Genomic DNA, 24,682 nt, shown 5'->3' on the forward strand with positions numbered 1-24,682 from the left:
CCGCTGCACCACCCAGGGATCCCGAGAATTCAGTTGGTAATACATCTCTGTACTTGAATAATCGATGGTAAGTTGGTCCCTATTATCACCTATAAGGAGGTCCCCAGTCAATGTAGCCTTATGAAGGGTACACCAGTATATTTCCTTTTAAAAAATGGTGAAAATTTTAAAACCGCAATGAAAAATATTAGTGAAAATAAATACCTTGATCTTGTATCACACAATCTGTAGTGACCAGGGGAGGGACCTGGCCTCTGGTATTGGTGGCATAAATTTGTCCTCCTCTTGTGGCTCTGTCATTCTCGATCACCTGAATCTGATAGAAGATATCAAGAACAAGTTAAAGTAAGACCCTTCCAAACATTCCCCCTCTCCATTTCATTATACACACACACACACACACACACACACACACACACAAATAGGCATTTTCTAAATCCTTTCCATTCATTTCGGATTAAATGCTCACTGAGAGCCTACCATATCTTCAGTTCCACTTTTGAAACTTTCACAATTTTAGAGCAGCAGGTGCTAAATTCTGTTCTGTGATACTCTGAGCTCTGACCCTTCAAAGAACTTCATTTCTTTCAATTTGCTTATTGGCACCATAGATAAGTATAAAAAAAAATTCTGGTAGAAAATGAAATTGAAAATAGCTTTTATTTTATTTTTTTTTATTTTTAATTTTTATTTATTTATGATAGTCACAGAGAGAGAGAGAGGCGCAGAGACACAGGCAGACGGAGAAGCAGGCTCCATGCACCGGGAGCCCGATGTGGGATTCGATCCCGGGTCTCCAGGATCACGCCCTGGGCCAAAGGCAGGCGCCAAACCACTGCGCCACCCAGGGATCCCGAAAATAGCTTTTAAAGAAAATACCTTTTGTAGTTAAAGGAAAATATGCAAAGCTAAAAATCATTAAATCCAGAAAAAATGATTTACAGTATCACCTAAAACACTTTAACTTTTCTCTTTAAATTTGTCTTTTCAGTTTGCCTTTCAAGTTCTTCCACCTCACCCCTGCTCCATGGAACAGTAAAAAAACAAATATAGTGTTTCCACTTGGAAGTTGCCTATTGCATAGAAATCAGAAGAAAAAGTCCCTAAGTTTTGTCATCTAATTTGGAAACACTTTGTTATGTCTCTACTTAAATATTTATTGATGAATAACATAGAGCTAAAAATTTGTCTTTCTGGGGTTCCCTTGGTGGCTCAGCGGTTTAGCACCTGCCTTTGGCCCAGGGCAGGATCCTGGAGTCCCAGGATTGAGTCCCATGTCAGGATCCCAGCATGGAGCCTGCTTCTCCCTCTGCCTGTGTCTCTGCCTCTCTCTCTCTCTCTGTCTATCATGAATAAATAAATAAAATCCTTAAAAAAATTTGTCTTTATTGTATATGTCTAGGGATTAAAATAATAAGCAAAATTTAGTAGTATGAAGTTAACAAAACACAAAGGCATCCTAATAATTATCTTCCTCCTCTTCTTCTTGCCCTCACTTCTTTTGTCGTGGAATAAGAGATACAAGAGACATGGAATAAGAGACAAGGGGGCTAAAAAGAGAGAGAGAGAGAGAAATGAGACAAGTGCCCAGAATGCACTACATACCTTTGGAAGATACACAGTTTTTTAGATTCCAAAAGAAACTATTAACATGAAAATTATCTTCCCCCAAACTCTGAAATGTTACCTTCTCCATTTTGCCCTCCCATCGCATCCAATGCAGCAGGCCTATCTGGCACTGATACTGGTTTTATGGTGTATCAGAGATAGATTTAACCTCCCTTCAAATCTATACATTTATGTTTTTTTAATTTCATAAGATTTGAATTCTTATTAAAGATATAGCATACACACCAAACATAACTACTATAAGATACAGATGAGACCAAAAGCTACCATGGACAGAGACAAGAAGCAAACAAAAATCAAAATACTATTATATCCTATATTTCAACCTTAAGGTTAATCTGATTTCTTCAAAATTGGAGAACTTTTTATATAATCAACATTTAAGGTAATCATTTCAGCCAATGAAGTGTCAAATATGAAACCAAATTAAAAGCCACAATAATCTACATATTGAATATAGTTTCCAATCTTAAAGTAGACTACATTTCTAAAAAAAACTTATTTTTAATTAGTTGTTCACAACTTACAAAAAGCACAGCCTCCAAAGAAACAATGTCATATGTGGTAATTGTATTTCTAAACTAATTCACATCTTGGCTGGAATACTATCAGGGGAGTAAGAAATATTAAAACACTTCTAGTAATTTAAAAATATATAGGTTTTTAAAATTTACCTTAAATGCATGTTCTTGAAAAAACAGGCTTGGAAATTTAACAATACACAGAAATTTCAATAGAGATTTTGACTATGATTCAGTACTTATAGGATTTCGATTTGATGATGACAGTGACCCTTGATAATACCAAAGCTACCTCAAAACACATTGATTTCTTTTTCCTTCACAGGATCTGCCACTAGTGTTACTTTTTACTTATCTGCTATGAACAGAATATAATGCGATCATAAAATAAAATCAGGAAAGAAAAAAAAAGAGTGTTTCTCTTGAGAGAACAAAAAGAGTAAGGGAAAAAAAAGGTAAGGAGATATGTGTACACCTAAGGCAGGTTGCTTAAAGAATTATCTGAGCTTGCTTAGGGTAGTGACAGAGAGGGGGATAGGAAGAGCTCCACTTTTGAATGGTCCTCCTACAGATACAGAAAGGCAGTGAGGAAGAGTTTCAATGGTGACACCAGTTTTTTCACTCTCACAATGGAGATAATACCATCACCCTAAAGGTTTTGGAGTGATCACTTAGCTCAGAACTGGCATGTAATAGGAGTTCAGTAAACATGATTTTACATCTTTCTTCCCAGAAGGAAGAAATTATTTAGTCAGTTAAAGCATGTTGATAATAGGAATATAAATAGGCTCCATCTGGCATTGCTATTTAATTACTTTTATGATAAAAATAACACTAGACTGATCTGTATGTATGCATTTTAAGAGTCTTAGATGAATCACAGCAACACTGCTTATTGCTGTTGTTGTTAACCCTCATTCATTCATTCAACAAATACATGAATGTATACTACATACCAGGCTATATTCTAGCTGTTGGAAACACAGTATGAACAAAACCAAATTACTGACCTCTTGGAGCTGACATTATAGTATGGAAGACAGGCAACAAAAGTGTATAAATATGATACATCTATGTCAAATAATAGTAAGTACTGTGGACATGGAGTGATATGTACAAGGGTACCAGGAAGACTGGGGATGAATGAGGATAGGAAGGAAACGAGGATATGAGCCATGCCTTGCATATATCTAAACAGAGGAAAAATCAAGTTCGAAGGTCTTGAAACAAAGAGTACACGTAGCATGTTTAAGGAATAATAGGGAGCCTGGTGTGGCTGAAGTAAAAGGAGAAGAGGAATAAGAGACTGAATCAGAGGATTGTATGTGACTGATGTAAGGCATGGAGTGGAAAAGAATGTAGGCTCTTACAGGTCATTATAAGAACTTTGGTTTTTAACTAGAGGAGTGTTGGAGGGTTTTGTTCTGAGTCATAGCATAGCATGATCTGACTTAAAATCTGAATGGATCATCCTGGCTGCTGTGTGAAGGCTGGAAGATCAGGGAGACAGTTAGGAGGCTCTCACAATAATCAAGGTGGATGAATGGTAGTGGCTTGAACCAGGATGAGGACCACGACCAATAAAATTAACTATAGGACAATGTGCAAGAAAGCAATCATTAAGGGTTTGGGGCCTGAGGAACTCCAGGGTTTGGGGCCTGAGGAACCAAAGAACAGGGTTGGAATCTAGATTTCAGGGAAATGTCTTACCTAGGAATATCTGCATCTTCATTTAAAGCCATGAGAATGGATGGGATCACCTATAGCACTGCCTCTTAGTGTGCCTACGAATCATCTGGAAAGCTTGTTAAAACATAGATTCCAAGGCTCCAGGGATCCCTGGGTGGCACAGCGGTTTAGCGCCTGCATTTGGCCCAGGGTGCGATCCTGGAGACCCGGGATCGGATCCCACGTCGGGCTCCCAGTGCATGGAGCCTGCTTCTCTCTCTGCCTGTTTCTCTGTCTCTCTCTATCTCTCTGTGTGACTATCATAAATAAATAAGAAAAAATTAAAAAAAAAAAAAGACAGATTCCAAGGCTCCACCCCTAAAGACTCTGACTCAGTAGGTCTGAGGGGAAGCCTGCAAATATGAATTTCTAGTGAGTTCCCTCCCAGCTGATGCTGATTGTGCCATCCTGAGAGCAGCACACTTTGTGAAGTGTTGATCTACAGAGGAAATGTCAACAGAGAAAAGGACAGGTCCAAAGACCATCTTTGGGACACTTCTGACACCAGAAAGTCAGAGAGATGGTGAAACCAACAAAGGAAATAAGAGATAAGCAGAGATGTAAATGAGTGGTGGTATTCCAGAAACAAAATGAAAAAGTGTTTCAAGAAGTGAGCAGATATGCCAAATTGCTACTGATATGTTGAGGTAGATGAGATCTGAGAACTGACCACTAGATTTGGTAATGGGAGATCACTGGCAACCTCGACAAGCATAGTGTTGGTGGGGTTGTGGTAATGAGATCTAAACCGGGATAGGTTCAGGAGGGGAATGGAGGAGATGAACTGAAGACAGTGAGTATAAGTAACTCTTCTGGAGATTTTATTGCTATAAAAGAGCCAATAAATGAGGGGAAACTGGATAGAGAATTTGAAAAGGGCCAAGGGAAATCTCTTTTATTAATGAGAAAAGGTATTACAGGATGTTTATAATCTGCTGAAAATGACCTAGACATTGAAAAATTGAAGTTTATCTTCAAATGAGTATAGATGATGCAGGGGAGAGATGTGATGGCTAATTAAGATATGTCAACCTGGCTAGGCTGTGGTACCCAGTTTTTGGTCAAATACCAGTCTAGATGTTGCTGGGAAAGTATATTTTTAAAATATGTTTAACATTTAATCAGTAGACTCTGAGTAAAGTAGACTCTCCATAATGTGAGTGGAACTCATCCAATTATTTGAAGTCCTTAAGAAAAAAAGACTGAGGAATCCCAAAGTAGAGGGAATTCTCTGTCTAGAGGCCTTCATACTTGAGCTGCAAAATCAACTTTTTCTGGCTTACCCTGCAGATTTCAAATCTGCCACTCCCCAGAGCTGAGTGACTGAATTCCTTAAGATAACGCTCGATGATTGATTGATTGATTGATTGATAAAGATATATACACATATATCCTGTTGGTTCTGGGTTTTTTTGAAGAATTCAAATACTCTAATACAGGGGACATTTGCTGAAGGGTTATCCTCGAGAGGCATAAGGGAATCTAGGAGGTGATAGCCCTGGTTAGGAGTATGAAGAAGCTAACCCAAGGTAATAAGAAAAGAGAGATGAAAGGGCACATATGCAGGGAGTTGTGGCAGTGCAGAATGCAGAGGTTCTCTTTGGATTGTTTCTATTCTCTTGGTGAAGTAGGAAGCACAGTTACCATGAAAGAGTCAGAAAGGGGAAGGCAGTGTTAGGAGTTTGGAAAGTGAAGAAATGATAGTCCCTAAGAAAATGAGAGAGACAGTGGAGTTGGGTGATGGCCTTCAGACCTGCTACACATTAGAATCAGTAGGGAAGCTTTGAAAAATCCCAATGTCCAGTTCATATCCCAGTCTAATTAAATAAAATTGGCAGGTGGGAACAAGGCATCAGTATCTCTATAGCTCCACCACTGGTTCTTTTGTGCACACAGGTTTTAGGACCACAGAACTATAAGTTCACCTTAGTTTAATAGTCATGAATCAAAAGTGAGATCAGTAAGCATGGTGTGATTTTTCTCAAGTCACAGGTGGCCTCCGGGGTGCAGGCAGAGAGTAGGTGGAGAGTTGGTTTAACAACAAATGGGATTTTCCTAGGTGAATTCAGTGAAGAAAGTGAGGCAAAGGAGTTGAGAGTAAAGGATGTAAGGGATAGATTTTTTATCATAGATCAAATAATCTAAGCTGCATAAGAGAAGTGAGAAGATGAAGGCAATGCAAGAGAAAAAGTGGTAAGTTATAAGTCCTGGTGAGTGAATCATTATTGGAGTTTGAGTCCTAAAGGAATGAGCTAAAAAGATAAAAGGCAGTGATTGGAAAACGAGATGTTTTCAATTGAGATTTTGAAGTGTCCTGTAATTGGTAATGACAGGATCTATGATAAGACGATGGATAACAGGTAGCGTGGATGAACCATTGGGAGCAAAGAAGATCAAGAATTGAAAGGCCTGAGAAATAAAAGTTTCTAAAGATGGATAGTAAAATTTCCAATAATTGTGACAAAAGCAGTACTGGAGAGACTAACAATGAACCTGGAGCTAGAAACATCAGAGAATGAAGTGGAATGACCTAGAGGATCTGTAGATGTTATACAGAAGCAAAACAACAAGAAGTTAAAATGATGAATTCAGTGTAAATATGTGATATTCCTTTAACTAGAATAATGAAATAATATTAAGGCATTAAAGCCATGGCTGATAATATAATTATCAATAAAGGCACTAAGAGTTACAAAAACTTAATTTCTAACATGTTACATAGGGCTTGACACTTTATTATACATTTTCAAGTTCATATTCAAATAAATATAGAATAAGTGGATAAATCACAAAAATAGACAAAATCCTCTACCCACTCTGCGCCTTTTTCAAGGACTTCACAGCTCCTCCCATCAAGAGCCAGTCTTTTTACTCCTTGACTCTCAGAAGACATTGTAACTTGCTTTGGCTGAGACAATGTCACAGAAGTGGCAATGTTTTAGTTCCAAGCCATGGCTCAAGAGGCCTTGCAGATTCCTAGTTTCCCTCTTAGATGTCTGCCACAGTCAAGTGAACAAATCCAGGCTAGCCCGCTCAGTCACATGGCCCAATGATTCCCAGCTAAAAGACGGGTACCAAATATCAGACACATGAATGACACCATCTGTAGTGGGCTTAGTGCTACCCCCCACCAAAAATATATCCATGTTCTAATCTTACACAGTAAGATTATTGATGAAGTCTTTTTTTTTTAAAAGATTTTATTTATATATTCATGAGAGACACACAGAGAGAGGCAGAAACATAGGCATAAAAAGAAGCAGGCTCCCTACAGGGCGCCCGATGTGGGACTTGATCCCAAGACCCTAGGATCACGACCTGAGCCAAAGGCAGACACTCAACCACTGAGCTACCCAGGTGCCCTGATTAAATTAAGTCTTGAAAGGCATTCATCCGATTATCTGGATGGGATCTCAATGGAATCAAGTGTAACCTCTCATAATAGAGAGGCAGAAGGAGTTTTGAGATGGATGCCCAGAGGAAAAGACACAGAAGAGAAAGAGGCAATGTGATGGCACAGGCATAGTCATTCAGCCACAAGCCAAGGGGTACCTGAAGCCATCAGAAGCTAGAGGAGACAAGGAATGGATTCCCCCATAAAGCCTTTCAAGGGAGCATACCCGTACAACACATTGATTTCAGACTTCTGGCCTCCAAAAACATAAAAGAATAAATTATTGTTTTAAGTCACCCAGGTTGTGATTATTTGGCACAGCAACCACAGAGAATTAACATACCATCCTAGACCATTCATGCTCCAGCCAAACCTCCAGCTTACCCCAGATGTACAAGTAAACCCAAACCAAATCCACTGAGCCTGGCCCAGAGTAGGAGAACTGCCCAGAGGACCCACTGACTCATGAGGATTAATAAGTAGTGGCTGTAAATTACTAAATTAGGTGGTGGTTTGTTATACAGCAAAAGTTAGCTAATACAGTAAGTAGCTCTTTGAGCTATGTCTAACTTTTTCTACTCATGTTTATAGAACCACTTCCAAGACCTAGGTTAACTGTATCAATTCCATTATTATTCTAAAAGGACTATGTATCTCTGCTCATGGCTACAGATTTGCAGTTTGTCCTGAAGCAGGAGTATATATATCCCTGCCAGACTAACCCAGGCCTTTGCTATGATTTGGTTTGGTTGAGGACATGTGAGTGGTTGTGACATGTACAACATCTGGGTGAAAACTTTAAGAGCTATTGTACCTTCTGGCCAGTTCTCTTTTCTCCCTTTCTCTTGATAAAAACATGTCCCAAATACAGAATGCCTCTGCACACTGGCTTTTGGAATGATAAGGGCACACAGAACCACACCTAACGTCAAACTTCAGCTACTACAGCCTACATGTAATCTAGGTGATAAATAAATCTTCATGGTTGAAAGCAAATTGGGGACTGTGTGTTATGCAGAATAACCTAATAAAAGCTGACTGATACAGTTACTAAAGAATAATCTTCCAAAGAAAATCACTTTATTAGAGAAGAATTAAGTTAGAGCTCTATTTTATATAAAATAATTTTTTAATAGGCAAAATATAAAATACTTTGTGCTTTCCTTTCTGTGGGTATCTGACCCTTATTGAGAAGTATCCTTTACTTATCTAAACTAGCATGTTTATACACTCAGGTTATTACTTGTTCTATTTTATATAAAATAATTTTTTAATAGGCAAAATATAAAATACTTTGTGCTTTCCTTTCTGTGGGTATCTGACCCTTATTGAGAAGTATCCTTTACTTATCTAAACTAGCATGTTTATACACTCAGGTTATTACTTACTCATTAAACAATCAATAAATACTGCTAATATATGCCAATATAAACATCAATAGCACTGCCAAGTTTATGTGACACCAAAAAACATCTACATAGGCTTTCTGTCATGGAGACCCTTAATATGCCATAACCTAGCCTTCCAACCCCACACATGGAAAGAAGGAAGCTTCTGTGTGATGGGTATTGTGCTTTAACAATAAAGGACAGGAAAAATGCTAATAAACTGAAGAGTTTCTGAGACAGTGAATGAAGAATGGTCCTTTGTGATGGAGATGATCGGAGTGAGAGAGAACACTTACTGGGCTGGGGATGGAGTCAGGATCCAGCTTCTTCTGGAGTTGTGGTGGACCAGCCATCTGTGCAGGACCTCCAGGGAAGCCTCCTGGGTAGGCGAGCTGCCCGCCTGCCATCTGCAGACCATAGTTGGCTGCTTGGAAAAAAATTTTAAAAAGAAATGAGTAGAACATGAAGTCCAGATATAAGACTCACTAACAATATTATGCTATTCAATCAAGTAGGCTGCATTTTTTCATCTTATTATATAAGGCAGAGAGTTAAGGTGAGTATCTATGATTCCCTTTTCTCTGTACTTGCCACACTATTTTAAAAGTAGCTTTCCTTAAGAGTTAGTAATAGATGCCTAGTAACATAGAACAAAGCTGATTTCCTAGATAACCCTAGGCCTTTCTGCTGAGCCTGCTTGCCTTACCCTGCTGTGGCGAATATCCAGGGCCCAGGGTCTGTCCTGGAAGAGGCGGGGGCTGGTACTGAGGCCCAGGAAGCCCATCCTGCCTGTGTGTAGATGGAGGCAAGGGCGAGGCACCAGGGCCATTTAGTGCGGTAGGTGGTGGTGGGAGAACCTGAGATCCAGGCTGCATAATGGATGGCTGTGGAGGTCGTGAAGGACCCTGGAATGAAGGTGCTGATGGAGGGCCAGGGGGCCCCTGGACAGGGGCAGCCATGCCTGAACCTGTGCAAGAAAGAAGACCAGACCACTAAACATTGCACTTCTTTTTTTTTAAATTTTATTTTTATTTTTATTTTTATTTTATTTATGATAGTCACACACAGAGATAGAGAGAGGCAGAGACACACGCAGAGGGAGAAGCAGGCTCCATGCACTGGAGCCTGATGTGGGACTCGATCCCGGGTCTTCAGGATCGCGTCCTGGGCCAAAGGCAGGCGCCAAACCACTGCACCACCCAGGGATCCCAAACATTGCACTTATCAATTCTAAATTCTACGAAGTACACCCAGGGACACTACTTTTCCTGATATAAAATAAGAAGTCATCCTTACAAATCAATTTTTCTTCTTTTGCCTCAAGATAAATCTTCATTCAGAAAGTTATACAATTGCTATTCGGGGCATTTTATAAAATGGGAGAATTTTTAATGGGTAAAAGCAATATTTATAATTTTTGTAAGGAAATTAATAGGATAGGGGCAGCCCCGGTGGCGCAGCGGTTTAGCGCCACCTCAGCCCAGGGTATGATCCTAGAGACTGGGGATCGAGTCCCACATGGGGCTCCCTGCATGGAGCCTGCTTCTCCCTCTGCCTGTGACTCTGTCTCTCTCTCTCTCTGTGTTTCTCATGAATAAATAAATAAATAAAAATCTTTAAAAATAATAAAGAAATATTTAAAAAAAAGAAAATCAATAGGATAAAGTTTAAGTCAGTTGCATTAACTTTACATGACACATGTCACTAGTTAAGAAATTGTATCTGGTACAAAATCTAGAAAATGATATAGAGGACTATTTTACCATGTAACAAGCATTATTCAGGTAACTTATACATTCAAAAAATTATTTTGTGGCCTGTGCTTAACTTGATCAAATAGTTCTTGGAACTTGATAGAAATAACAAGGGAAAAAAGATGGGCCACTAACATGTTTTTTTTTAAGATTTTAATTATTTATTCATGAGTGACACAGAGAGAGAGAGAGAGAGAGAGAGAGAGAGGCAGAGACACAGGCAGAGGGAGAAGCAGGCTCCATGCAGGGAGCCTGATGTGGGACTCGATCCCCGGTCTCCAGGATCACACCCTGGGCTTCAGGCGGCGCTAAACCGCTGAGCCACCCAGGCTGCCCACTAACATGCTTTTTCATCATTTTGGAAATAGTTGTAAACCAGATTATTCTATCTCTGATTATATGATATTTAGTTACTTCATTGGAGACCTACCCATCTTGAAATTAGTAAAAGACAGGAAATAGTCAGAGGGTTCTTTTTTTTTTTTAACAGATACTTCTAAAAAACTACTTAAAGTAACGGAAACATTCTTTATATAGATAAATGGCTAACTATGCTGTTATTACAATGAAGATTCCTATGGTCCTCAGAATATACAGCATTTCCATTGATATGAATCTCAGTACTGTAACTGTTTTCTCTCCTATTATTCTCTTTTCTGCCTCACAACATCTGAGCTTCCATTCTTTTCATGACCTAAATACAGAATCAAAGAACACTGTGAAACAATGAGTACTATATTTTTTATTTTAGGGCCTCATTATAAACAACACAAAGTTAAAACCAGTCTCACATTTCTTAAAATAAGTTCACTGTTGTAATACTTATTTGGGAGGTCAGAATCTTTTGGTTTTTTACTGTTCTAATATTCAGTGTAAGGTATGCTCAAGGTCTTTCAATTATTTTGAAATAAATGGCAGCATAATCAGGAAAAGAAATTAATTATTGTCATAAGGAATACACATGATTTATATAAAAATATCTAAAAAACTACTTAAAAAAATAAAAATAAAAAACTACTTCAATATGGTATGCCAGAGTTTTGCCTATTTTTTTGAGTTATGTTTACTTTAAAAATGGAGAAAACCTTCTTCATTAAAAATATTCATAAAGGGGTGCCTGGGTGGCTCAGTTGGTTAAGCACCGGTCTTCAGCTCAGGTCTTGATCCCAGGGTGGGATGGAGCCCTGCACCAGGCTCCCTGCTCAGTTGACAGTCTGCTTCTCCCTCTCCTTCTGCCTCTCCATCCTGCTTGTACTCTCACACACTCTCTTTCTCTCTCAAATAAATAAATCTTTAAAAACTACTCATGAAACATGTGGTTAATGAGCACTAATAATGAAACTGTTACCATAGCTGTTGATGTGCATAGCATTGAACTGATTGCCCAGTTGGGTGACAGATGAAGTGGACGCAGGACTTGGATAAGATGATTGTGCAGAAGGTGAGTATGGTGCGTAGGAGGGTGCTGCACTGTTGACAGGTGCTGCACTGTTGACAGGTGGAGGACCTGTAAATCTAAGAGAGAAAAAAGGGTGTTAAACAATATCATAGTTTCAAATGCAAATGATATATGATAAATGTCAATAACCTACTAAATTATGTAAGCCCACCTAGTGGGCCCTAAAGAAATGATGATCCTAAGTATTTAATCTTAATGTGAGCTCAAAATGAATCACGCAGCATCATCTTATATCTAGGCTCACAACCTCAACATGTCAAGATACTTAGCAAAAATATTCTAACGTAAACACAGAACTAGCTTTGGAAATCAAGTTGGGAAGCTGAGTCCACCAGAGCCATATCTATACCAGGGTTAATGATTAATAGAACAGAACTAAAAAAAAAAAAAGTTTTGTAGTTGTATCTTTATAATCATTCTCCTTAAATCCTACTCAGCATTTAAAGTAAAATGTCACCTGCACTATAATTTCAGTGCCGTACAAAACAGTACTTGAAAGTGAACTCAGTAAAAAGTTTTGAAAGTGTTCATTCTTTTTCATCTGAAAATTTCATCATGCTTTACCTTTAATTTAGCTTGAATTTATTGTATATTTATTTTTCCTTATTTTGAATGAAACAGTAGCCACCATAGAATAGAATATAAAGTGTTCCTATTGTAGTTAATCTGCTGAATAAAGTTAAAGTTTTTCCCTTTAAGTTACATTATGACTTAGTAATGTAAATGTAAATGAAAATGAAAATGAAATTTTCCTCCCCCCAAAAAAAAAAAAGAAATTTTCCCAGATTTATACTCTGAATTCAATTTCTACATAAACTGGAAACTGTCCGTAGTGACCCATGTTCTTGCCTTCCATCTTTCACTGGCACTTGAGAAGCTAGGAGAAGAGCCTGAGCAAGGCCAGTGGCTTGCTTGAAGTCCCACAACTTATGAGTGACAAAATTATGACTAGCCTCTTCCTGGTCTTAAGCAAGTATACTTTCCAAAATATCACACAAATTTTCTCCTGTCATTTTTCTTCATGTATCTTAAATTGAATAATTACTGTAAACAACATTTAAAATTAACTTCCAGGGATCCCTGGGTGGCACAGCGGTTTGGCGCCTGCCTTTGGCCCAGGGCGCGATCCTGGAGACCCGGGATCGAATCCCACATCGGGCTCCCGGTGCATGGAGCTTGCTTCTCCCTCTGCCTGTGTCTCTGCCTCTCTCTCTCTCTCTCTCTCTCTCTGTGACTATCATAAATAAATTAAAAAAAAATAAAATAAAATAAAATTAACTTCCAAAAATAAATAAATAATTAAATTAACTTTCAAACCATTATGCTGTATTGTATTAAGCATATTTCTGAATGATGATATCCCACATTTTGAGTTAAATGAATGAACAAATGCTTTTACTATGCAAAAGTACACAAGCTATCCTATAGCAGATACTTGGTTATAAGGGTTATAAAGTTAGTATGAATAAATTTTAACCCAAACAATATTGCTTATTAGCAAAATGATTTCCCCTCCTGTCAAAAACTGAAACAAGACCAACACAGTCACACGAAACAATTTTTTTTTTAAGATTTATTTATTTATTTATTCAGAGAGAGCGAAAGAGAGGCAGAGACACAGGCAGAGAGAGAAGCAGGCTCCATGCAGGGAGCCCGACGTGGGACTCAATCCTGGGTCTCTAAGATCACACCCCGGGCTGCAGGCGGCGCTAAACCGCTGCGCCACCAGAGCTGCCCATGAAACATCTTTTAATTTAAATAATTTTTGGAACAAAATTGAATACAGAGAGAAAATATAAAAATTAACTTTTCACAGAAGTTTTCTTTATATCTCTAATTTATTAATGACACTAGGAATAAGAAAGGCAAAGCAAAATATAACTCTAGTCTTAACTGACATATTTAAAATATTGTTGGTCACTTAGAAATGATTTCAAGAATTGTGTTAATGATATGTTTTGTAAATTCACTGTTTCATAAAAACATCATTTCTTTTTTTTTTCAAGAAATGATACTTCTGCCTTATTTTAAAATGTCACAATAAATAAAGGTAAAAATTGCATACAGGTAGAATGTATATACATGCTCTATAAGAATATATTAGTGGATGCAGCATAACATATTGTTATAGGGTTTGGATCTAATAAGTAGGAACTGGGAACCAGCAGTTACATTGGGGGAGGAGGGATTATTCAATTGTTTAAGAGAAAAATTCTCTAAAACATGTTCACAGATATTTCACAAGTGTTAATATTTTTTAAATATAAAATTGTAGGAGTAATTTATTACATAGATAGTACATATAGGATGAAGTGTTTCAAATGGAAGTTATGACATAAGCAGCCTCCAGTATTTTTTTAACTTAAGAAAAGGTTAATATTTAAAATACATTAAGAGAATATACAACCATTAGGTCGTTACTTTTAAATCCATAAATGCCTACTTATCCTTCATTGCTTAATATAAGTCCTGGGAATTATGCTTTAGAACTTCACAATTACATTTTTTTCCTAGCCAACTTAAATATTGTAAATCTTAAATTTGAATTTTAAAAGCAATTTTATTAACAAGAATAAAGTAGTAATAAAGGGCTAACAAAAACTTTCATATAGATAAGGGAAAAGAGATTAACAGAACATTTTAAACATGCAAAGTGATTTAATATTTTTCAATTTCATTACTTCACTAAATTAGTTAATCCAAGGTCCAGAGCATGTAGGTATCAGAGTTTAGGTCTCTCAACGTGGAGATCCTGGTGTGTAATTATGGGCAAGCCACTTAATCTCTGTAGCTCTCAGCTTTCAAATGAAAAAAATGAGCAGATAGAATGGAATGATCCTTTTCTAAGCAACAAATATAATGTGGTTAAAATTAAGAATCATATAATTTGAATATTTCTCATGTTGATTCTTTCACTTAACATGTTTCTGGGTGCAGAAAACATTCAATTCTATATATATTTTTTTTTAAGATTTTATTTATTCATTCATGAGAGACACACAGAGAAAAAAGAGACACAGGCAGAGGGAGAAGCAGGCTCCACGCAGGAAGCCCAACGTGAGACTTGGTCTTGGGTCTCCAGGATCATGCCCCAGGCTGAAGGTGGCACTAAACCGCTCAGTCACCCGGGCTGCCCAATTCTATATTTTAATTTACTGTTTTCTTGAATGTCAGAAAAGGGCAGATCCACCATAAAAAAACAACAAAGAGGGATCCCTGGGTGGCGCAGCGGTTTGGCGCCTGCCTTTGACCCAGGGCGCGATCCTGGAGACCCGGGATCGAATCCCACGTCGGGCTCCCGGTGCGTGGAGCCTGCTTCTCCCTCTGCCTGTGTCTCTGCCTCTCTCTCTCTCTCTCTGTGTGACTATCATAAATAAATAAAAATTTAAAAAAACAAACAAAAAAAAAGAATTACTATCAGAGGATTAATAAAACATTAAAGTTTATTCTTAGTTTAGTCCAAAACCTCTGGAGAGTTGACTCAGTTGTCTGTGGCGTGCTCAACCTCACATATTTCTTATTTTTAAGTTTGTAACAAATTGCTCAAGTAACGAGCTGTATGCTGAAGTTTGTTAGGATGTGGAGAGATGGTACCAAATTTGTCAAGATTGGACTGAAGTAAAATCTAGGTTTCAAATACTCAGTCCATAGAACATAGAAAATAAAACCTATGCCAAATATCACTGCTTTCCACCAAGAAAGAAGAACAACAACAAATTAAGAGAAAACAACTATTTCTCTTATTTTTCTTGCTCCCTCCTTTTCATTGCAACCAAATTCTTAGTCAGCAGATTTCACCCCATCAGCTTCAATTTGGGAAGATGAGTCTCCTCTTCCCATCCTCTTCCACCACAATTCATCATTTCTTGATCAAAACAGATAACTTACATAACTTATAGAGTTTATTTCTTAGATTAATCCTGCCCAGCAATAACACTGTGTACATAACTTTAGTACTATTTACAAGTTTAAGACATTTATTCTGCCTCGGCCAAGATCAAAAAGACAAATGAATAGGTATGATTTTTTTTTAATTTTTATTTATTTATGATAGTCACAAAGAGAGAGAGAGAGAGGCAGAGACACAGGCAGAGGGAGAAACAGGCTCCATGCACCGGGAGCCCGACATGGGATTCGATCCCGGGTCTCCAGGATCGCGCCCTGGGCCAAAGGCAGGTGCCAAACTGCTGCGCCACCCAGGGATCCCCAATAGGTATGATTTTTAAATTTTATGAAACATTGCCTGTGAAGAAGCAATACTTAAAAATAAAAATGACAAATGTTTAAATTTTCATCAACATAATGACTCCAAGTTATATCTTGTTTTCATTCAACAGTTTAGATATTATAAAAATTAAGAGGTTTTTTGAAGGATTCTCTAAGTTTAAACAGAATGGATGAAATGCTATGAAGTGCTATAATCATCAAAGAAATGTCACAAGCCATCTATGCTCTCTGACAATCCCCGTCATCAGACTGTGTGATTCACCAGTACAATCACTGGGCCCTTTGCCCTTGCATTGAACTATGTACACAGAAATATGTCCATGAGGTCAAAGTAGTGTGGTAACCATGGACGCTGAGCATGAATACTACACTTTTCCCTGACTTTTTCATTTTTAAATCCATTTCCAACCTCTAATTCACAGTTTAAGCTGAAGCAAGTGAATAGTGAAGGAGATGGGGCAAAATCTGTCAGGGTTTCCCTGGGAATCATAATAAAAGCAGCTTTCTAGGTTGAGCTGTCATGAGTAGCTAGAGACTGAACCAGTAGGAAGGACAAGCTACAGACACTAGACCTTCTACAAGTACTGAAAATGATATTGATAACTGCTAACATGTATTGAGTCTTTCATGGGCATTATGCACTATGCAAGATTCTGTGCATACACTAGCCATCAAAATCCTTACAACCACATTATTATTGTTAAAATTGTGATGAGGGAACTAAATAATATAGAAGTCAAGTCACAGCTGCCTGAGCCTAAAGTAGTTGGCTGTACACAGTGGACACTTTTCACTGTGCCAGACTTTGTACTGAGCTCACAACCACACAGCAAAGGTCTGATGGTAAAGTCCATGGTTTACTTATTTCTAAGGAACCTAATTCAAGTGAAACAAATGGAAAGAACCAAAAAGATCAATACAATCTAGGCTAATACCAATAACCAAAAGCTTTCTTAACTTCAAACCAGCTATTTAATTTTTGCATTTCTTCTTTTAAAACAAATTCTAAAATGCTTGGCGGTTCACAACAATAAACTTTTCCAGATCTTCTCCCCTGTCCTCTGGACTGAGTTCTATTTCCTCATTTTACAAGTGAGCAAAATGAAGAGGCCTAGAGGCCCAGGAACTTCACCAGCACCACATAACTAGTTAATTTTTGAGCCAGAAGACACATTTTGGTTCTTAGTCTTTCTACTCTAAAACTTATGCCCCACCACCATGCTAATGAGACTTGCTAGGATAGTAGGGTCAGATCCCAAATCAGGCCCTTTTGACTTTGTGTCCTTGTTCAAACCACATTACTTAGATTCACTCATCCTCTGTTTCCTACATTAATCTTCACTCTGTATTTCACAGCAACTATTATAATGATAAATGTTATCATGACAAACAAGACCTGGGAAGAGTCAATTTCACAAACGTCCTGTAAGAGCATCAATTTGATGATATTTAAAAGTCCAGAGAGTTTTCCCACTAACAGTGACTACTCACAGGCCCCTTGAAAGAATAACTGAGTGGCTTCAGCAGCTGCAGGGTCCAGATTCACACTGAACCCTACATCTTAATAACCTGAAAAAGGAACCCAGGAAATGAAGCGTCCAGGTAATCACTGGAGAAATTCCAAAGTAAACACTACAAACAGCTTTGGCACTGGGATTCTCAACAGCAACAGCTCACTGGACAAACGGTAATGGGACTTGCAGCAGAGAAGGTGTGATGCTGGCTCCCTTCCCAGGGGATAGTCCCCAGTAGGGTACAGAGTCTATACATCTCATACCTTGGCTTCTTCAGACCTGCCTTCCACTTTTCCCTTCTTTAATTTATTATAAACACGAACAGAGGATTTATTTCCTATGTTCTTTTTTCTATCGACCTACCATTCAAAAATCCCTCATTGGCATCTGTGTACCTTCCACATCAAATCCAGTTTTACCATTGGCTACAATCTGACTTAATTTTTAAAATATTTATTAAGCACCAACTGAGCTCAGTTCTGTGAAGGATTCAAGAGGATAGATGATTTAAAATTTATTAGGGCATACAGGTCATAGATATCTGAAGGAATCAGAAATTAATACAGAACTCTAAAACAAGATGAATATAATCCAAAATTAAAATATGTGGTATTGACACAAGTAATTTTTAATATATTTTTAAATACGTACTAGTATTGTTTCTTTTCCCACCTAATTTTTCCAAATGCTTTGTTTCCTAGGACAGTCTAGCAACTCCTTTCAAGGGTGTGGGCAGTATCAAGAGGTCAAACTTTCAATCAATAAATATGCAGGTTTAGAAGGCACTTGTGAGACAATTTTAGTAGAATATACAAATTCAGGTTGGAATCTACTTAGCTCACCTTTGAGGAGGATGCCCTTGGGCATGAGCTCCACTCTGGCCAAATTGATGGGGTCCAGGAGGTGAAGGGCCCTGAGGCAACATCCCCCCAGGGGCAGCAGCCCCCAAAGGCCCTGCTGGCTTCATCATACCTGCAACAGAAGGGCATGAATTTAGAAAAGTATGAATGTGCAAGGGGAGAAGATGCCATGCCATTCAACTAAAAAAAAAAAACTAGGAGTAGAAAGAGGGGAAAAAGTGGGTTAAGATAAGTTCTCCTTTAAACTTGCATTAACCATCACAGACCTATCAATGTCAGGCTCTGGTATAGTTATTTGACCATCATAATGACAGGAAAACAGAAAAGGAAACAATCATTTCAATACTAAAGAGAAACCAAAACAGAAGAAATAAACTTGCATTTAGTAGAAGCACTTTGATAGAATATACTATCACACAAAAAATGCTAGAATACACAATGAAAAATGTCATTATGGATATCAAAAAAACTCTGGGGAAAAAAACACTATGAGGCATCATAAAAATCCTAACTGTAACTATGAAAAAAAAAAAAAAAAGACCTCTGAAAATACCTTTGAGTTACAGCATGAGGAAAACAAATGGAAATTAGCATCTGTTTTTCCAACAAATGCAAAGCAAGCCTTCAGAGATAATACTTCCAGCACTCCAAACAGTTGGGTGATAAACAACTGAGGGACTCCTTAAGTCATCATACTCACTCATAAAATGTGAGATCACATGATTGGTAGATGCTCCTGTTTTCATTTCATAAGTAACTGTTTTCATTTACAAGAATTTCCTTCTCAAAAAGATCTTTAAAGGCTTTAAAGGTCTCTCTTTAGAACTATTTGTAGACATTTTTCTCTTCTAGAGAAATTGTGGTACAGGAGAAAAATCACTGAACATGGGTCAGAGGAGTTCAAGGCCCCACCTGGCCATTTACTAGCAGACAGATGTATGGTATTGGGCCAGAAGTTTATCTTTAAGTACCTCAGTTCCCTCCCCCTCACTGCAAAAGGAAAGCCTTGGACTAGATTACACATTCTAGCCTTTTAAAAGAAAAGAAAAAAAAAAAAATGTCTTCTATTTGCTCTCTCCACTTCCAATCTGCTTGTTTTGTGCCAGCTCACTCAACTCACTTTTGACCCTTACCCTCCTCTCTGGCACCATCATCAATGACCTCCTACATGCTTTCTTTGCACTCCTCCACTTGACCTCAAGATGATGTCATACCCAACATTTCCTTTTTTCTTTTATCTTCCTCTAGAGAGTTTATTCTCTCAGGTAACAAGAGAATTGACTGGATGGCCTTGCAGTTGCCAAAAGAAAAAAGTTTCTTAAATTATCATCATAATACTTTTGAGAGCATGCTTTCAGATACTTGGGTAATATAAAATGTAATATAACCAGGGAAATGGCTATACTCATGAATAATATTATTGAAACTTTCACAAATGTTTCTTTTCTTAAAATAGGATTCCTCAAAGTTAAGAAAAATTTTATATTACCTTTAAAGCCACAGTCTTTTTTTTTTCTTTTTTTTTTTTTAATGATAGTCACACAGAGAGAGAGAGAGTGGCAGAGACATAGGCAGAGGGAGAAGCAGGCTCCATGCACTGGGAGCCCGACATGGGATTCGATCCCGGGTCTCCAGGATCGCACCCTGGGCCAAAGGCAGGCGCCCAACCGCTGCGCCACCCAGGGATCCCTAAAGCCACAGTCTTAATTTAGCAATTTTTCATATAAGAAAAACAACAAATATTTTTCTTATAACAATACATTTTTATATGAAGTTCTGAACTCCAAAGCCAGCAAAGTTAGAAAAACATGAGACTTGGAGTCACACAGATTTGGGTTTAAATTCCTTCCCCACCATTTAACTGTTGTGATAGTTATCTGACAAGACACTTCCATCTTTTGAAACCTCAACTTTTAAAACTGTGTCATAGAAGTAATGTCCCCTATCTCTGAGATCTGTTCTGAGAATTGAATAAGGCAATAAGTATGGGAGCATCCAATCAACAAATCTTGGTTTTTCTCTCCTCTGACCATATCCCCTGTCCTCCTGTTTTCAAGGATTTATATTCTAACATAACATATACACCATAATTATATGCATACTTGTATTTTCATTTTTGAAACATTATTGTGGACAAAAGCAGAAAATCCACAATATTAGTGCTAAAATACACATACTACAATGAAACCAAAGACATTCTAATTTCTTTAGATAAGTAAGTAAATACCAATTTCATCAACAACCCACCCTCATATATATGTCCAGAGAATAAAAACAGTTTCCAGAATTACTCATGTCTGGGTATTCCCATGTATATCCATGGGATGCACATATTCATAAATTTCTACATTTCCAAAACAAAATCGAAAAAAAAAGTTTACATTTACTGAAGCAGAACTGTTATATACCAATTTCACTAAAACATTGTTTCCTTTTTATTTTGAAAATCAACTCTATGGCAATATTTGAAACTCATTCTTGTTCAAGATACATTCATTGTGCCTTTGAGACACTGAAAGCTCTTTTGGAACTCACAATCATGTAAACAAACAATGAGAGTGCCTTGTGATTAGTGTATAATATGCAGAGGGACAAGGTAACTCTTCCTAGGGGAATCAAAAAATTCAAAGTGGAAGGACTACTTGAGCTGAATCTTACAAGACAAGTAAGAGTTTTCTTTGTAGAGAGACAGGACAGAGGATTTCAGGCAGAAGGGAAAACTTGTGCAAAGATATAAGAGAGCATGATTTAATCAAGGACTGGTAGAAGGTGCAGTGTAGAGAGACTGCGAGGGAAAGTGGCTGGAAAAGAGGCTATCCTGGTTGGTTGGGTTGGGCTGCAAAGTCCTGTATGCCATTTGGACTCTATCCTCGGGACAAAGAGAAATCAGTATCACTGTTATCTGCAAAGTCATAGTTTTCTCCTGGCCACATTACAGGTATTTTCAAAAGTGATCGGAGATAAAAAGAAATCAGGTTCCTTAGAGAAGAGTACGAGAATTTTAAGAGGAAAGGAAAACCATACCATGAGAAAGATCTAACTATGCTTGTGTCAAAAGAAAAATCTCTAAAATCACCAACTGGTCTCTAATACAGTGGCAGATATTATAGACTAGCTTACTCAATACCAATTCTATTTCCTTTCTGTAGGGTCCTGAGTGAGAAAGATGGAATCTCCATTGCATAAATACTCTTACAAATGGGGTTACCATAGTCTCTAAATTCAGCAAACAATACGCCTCTGGGAGACTCTAGACAGGGTAGAAATAGTGGTTCTGGGGTAAAAAGGCAGTGGTTGAGGGATCCCTGGGTGGCGCAGCGGTTTAGCGCCTGTCTTTGGCCCAGGGCGTGATCCTGGAGACCCGGGATCGAATCCCACGTCGGGCTCCCGGTGCATAGAGCCTGCTTCTCCCTCTTCCTGTGTCTCTGCCTCTCTCTCTCTCTCTCTCTGTGACTATCATAAATAAATAAAAAAATTTAAAAAAAAAAGGCAGTGGTTGCTAATGGAATAATCTTGTGTGGGGTGTGCATTTCTATTGACCATGGAGTCCCAAGCTTGGTCCCAGCTTTCTCCAGTACTCTTTTGGCTTCTTGATACTTTTTAACAACCCTCATTCTGCTACAGTGATTTCTATGACCACCACCACCAACAACAACAAAAAAAAAAACCCTGACCTTAACAACATCATGTAAAGCATACCTTGGATCTGGCCCTGGATCTGGCAAACTAAAACCAAAATTAAAATCTATTTGTGAAAAAAAAAGTTTATCTAAAATAAACAAAGATGTCTTTTATTGCTTTATGTCCTCTCATTACTGTGGTTAGAACTTCCAGTACTATGTTGAATAAAAGAGACAAGAGTGGACATCCTTGTCTTGTTCCTGACCTTAAGGGAAAAACTCCATTTCACACCACTGAGTATGATATTAGCTGTGGGTTTTTCATATAAGGCCTTTATTATGTTGAGGTATGTTCCCTCTAGATCTACCTTGCAAAGAGTTTTTATCATAAATGGAGGCTGTACTTCGTCAAATGCTTTTTCTGCATCTATTGAAATGATCATACAGTTTTTATCCTTTCTCCCATTAATATGATGTATCATGATGATTGTTCTGCGAATACTAAACCACCCTTGCATCCCAGGAAAAAATCCACTTGATCATGGGTGTATGATTTTTTTAACGTACTGTTGGATCGGTTCACTAATATTTTGTTAAGGATTTCTGCATTTATATTCATGAGAAATATAGACCTATAGTTTCCTTTTTGTGGTATCTTTGTCTGACTTTGGTATCAGGGTAATGTTGGCCTCATAGAATGAATTAAGAAGTTTTCCTTCTGGGCAGCCCAGGTGGCTCATTGGTTTAGCACTGCCTTCAGCCCAGGGTGTGATCCTGGAAACCCGGGACTGAGTCCCATGTCAGGCTCCCTGCATGGAGCCTGTTTCTCTGCCTGTGTCTGTGCCTCTCTGTGTCTCTCATGAATAAATAAATAAAATCTTAAAAAAAAAAGTCTCCCTTCCTCTTCTATTTTTTTGGAAGAGTTTGAGAAGAATAGGTACTAATTCTAGCAAAAATAAGTCAGAGAAAGACAAATGTCACATGATCTTATTCATATGCAGAATTTAAGAAAGGAAACAAATGAGCAAAGTGAAGGGGAGAGACTGAGAGCCAAACCAACAAACACACTCTTAACTATAGAGAACAAACTAATAGTTACCAGAGGGGAGGTAGGTGGGGGGGATGGGTAAAATAGGTGATGGAGATAATAAATGTACTTATCATGATAATAAAATAATAAATAAAATTAAAATAAAATAAAATAAAATAAAATAAAACACAAGTTCCCTATTATATGGACATAACAACAATGACTACTATTCCTAAGGCACTGTGCCTGGTAGTGTACCTATATAAGTTTACTATGTATTATGAGGCTCACCACTTCCACAGCCCTACCTTATTTTCCAGGACATCAACAGTTTTTGCCTCTTAGCTTCTACGCCAGTGGTCCTCAATCAGGGGTGATCTTGCCTCTGAGTGGACATCTGGCAATGTCTAAGATTTTTGGTTGCCACAATCGGGGGATGGGGGCAAGGGGCAGGTGCAGATGGGGAAAGGTAGTACTGGTATCCACTGTGTAGAGGCCAAGAATGCTATTGAACATTCTACACTGCACAGCACAGCCTCCCATAATAAAGAATTAACTGGCCCCAAATGTCAACAGTGCTGAGGATGAGAAACCCTGTTCCAGAAAGCACTGTGTCCTGGCCTGATGCCTTCTCCACACTTTCTAATGTGGAGTGTAACTCTTTCTAAAACATACATGAGATGACTCTTCTCACCTTAAAATGCTTCTGTGGCAACCTACTGCCCTTAAAATAAAGCCTTAAGATGACCCCATCTTCCATTCCAGGCATATCTCTCACTGTCAGCCATGTTGAACCTCTTGCATGTGGCTCAAAAGGGCCACCTCCAAACCTTAGCAAGCTGCCTCCTTACCTGGCCAACTTCTACTCATATTCCAAGTCATTTCTTCCAGGAAAACTCCCTTGGTTTTGGAAAAACAAAACCATAAGTCTTGGTTATATGCCCCTGCCATGTGCTACATACCACCCCCTACCTCCTTTATTATGATAAATGTATTATGATAGCACTATTCCCTGTATTGCCACTGTCAATTTACTTAATGCATGTCCCACTAGATAGGTAAGTACTACAAGGGCTGAGATTAGGTTTATTTTATTCATTGTTAATAGTGCCGCAAATATTTTGCTCACTCAATAAATCTGTTAAATTCATTACTACAAAGCACTAGCATCACACAATAGGCACAAATGGAAGTATGGTCTGTGAGAAACACAAAAAGAGAGTTAGTACTGCCCAGATATATGTTAGAATAAATAGTTCAAGGAATCACAACTATGTCACCTATGTCCGTCACAAAACCAAGAAAAGGATCATCAAAAGGCTAGAAAAGAAGGCACAGAAGATGAGGAGATCTAGGGTCACTCAGTACAAAGAATTAAAGGCTAAGGTAATGTACTAATAGCCTTAAAAAATTAAACAAAAACACCATATTTTACAGAGAGGTATATTTACAGAGTCTGATAGCCTGGTATCCATATGAGAATTAAATAAGGAGAAAGGGGTTTAAATTAAAGTGTGAAGGATTTAATCCAACAGTTTCTTCGTTGTTGTTGTTGTTG

At 38.1% G+C, this 24,682-nt stretch overlaps 1 protein-coding gene across 4 annotated transcripts in view; it reads right to left on the reverse strand.

The window, feature by feature from the left end:
• SEC24D (SEC24 homolog D, COPII coat complex component) overlaps positions 1-24,682 on the reverse strand; it is a 105,627-nt gene that overhangs the window by 72,264 nt on the left and 8,681 nt on the right. For 2 of the 4 annotated variants that reach the window (XM_025466005.2, XM_025466002.3), the window contains exons 3-7: positions 18,457-18,586; positions 11,763-11,929; positions 9,367-9,627; positions 8,957-9,087; positions 205-316 (exon numbers count right to left, since the gene is read on the reverse strand). In XM_025466005.2, coding sequence (XP_025321790.1) covers positions 205-316; positions 8,957-9,087; positions 9,367-9,627; positions 11,763-11,929; positions 18,457-18,586 — 801 coding nt within the window. The remainder of the gene's footprint in view (positions 1-204; positions 317-8,956; positions 9,088-9,366; positions 9,628-11,762; positions 11,930-18,456; positions 18,587-24,682) is intronic. The other 2 variants (XM_035709744.2, XM_025466003.3) reach the window with 1 other exon arrangement.

The sequence above is a fragment of the Canis lupus genome, chromosome 32 (genome assembly GCF_003254725.2).
Source record: "Canis lupus dingo isolate Sandy chromosome 32, ASM325472v2, whole genome shotgun sequence".
NCBI classification, from domain to species: Eukaryota; Metazoa; Chordata; class Mammalia; order Carnivora; family Canidae; genus Canis; species Canis lupus.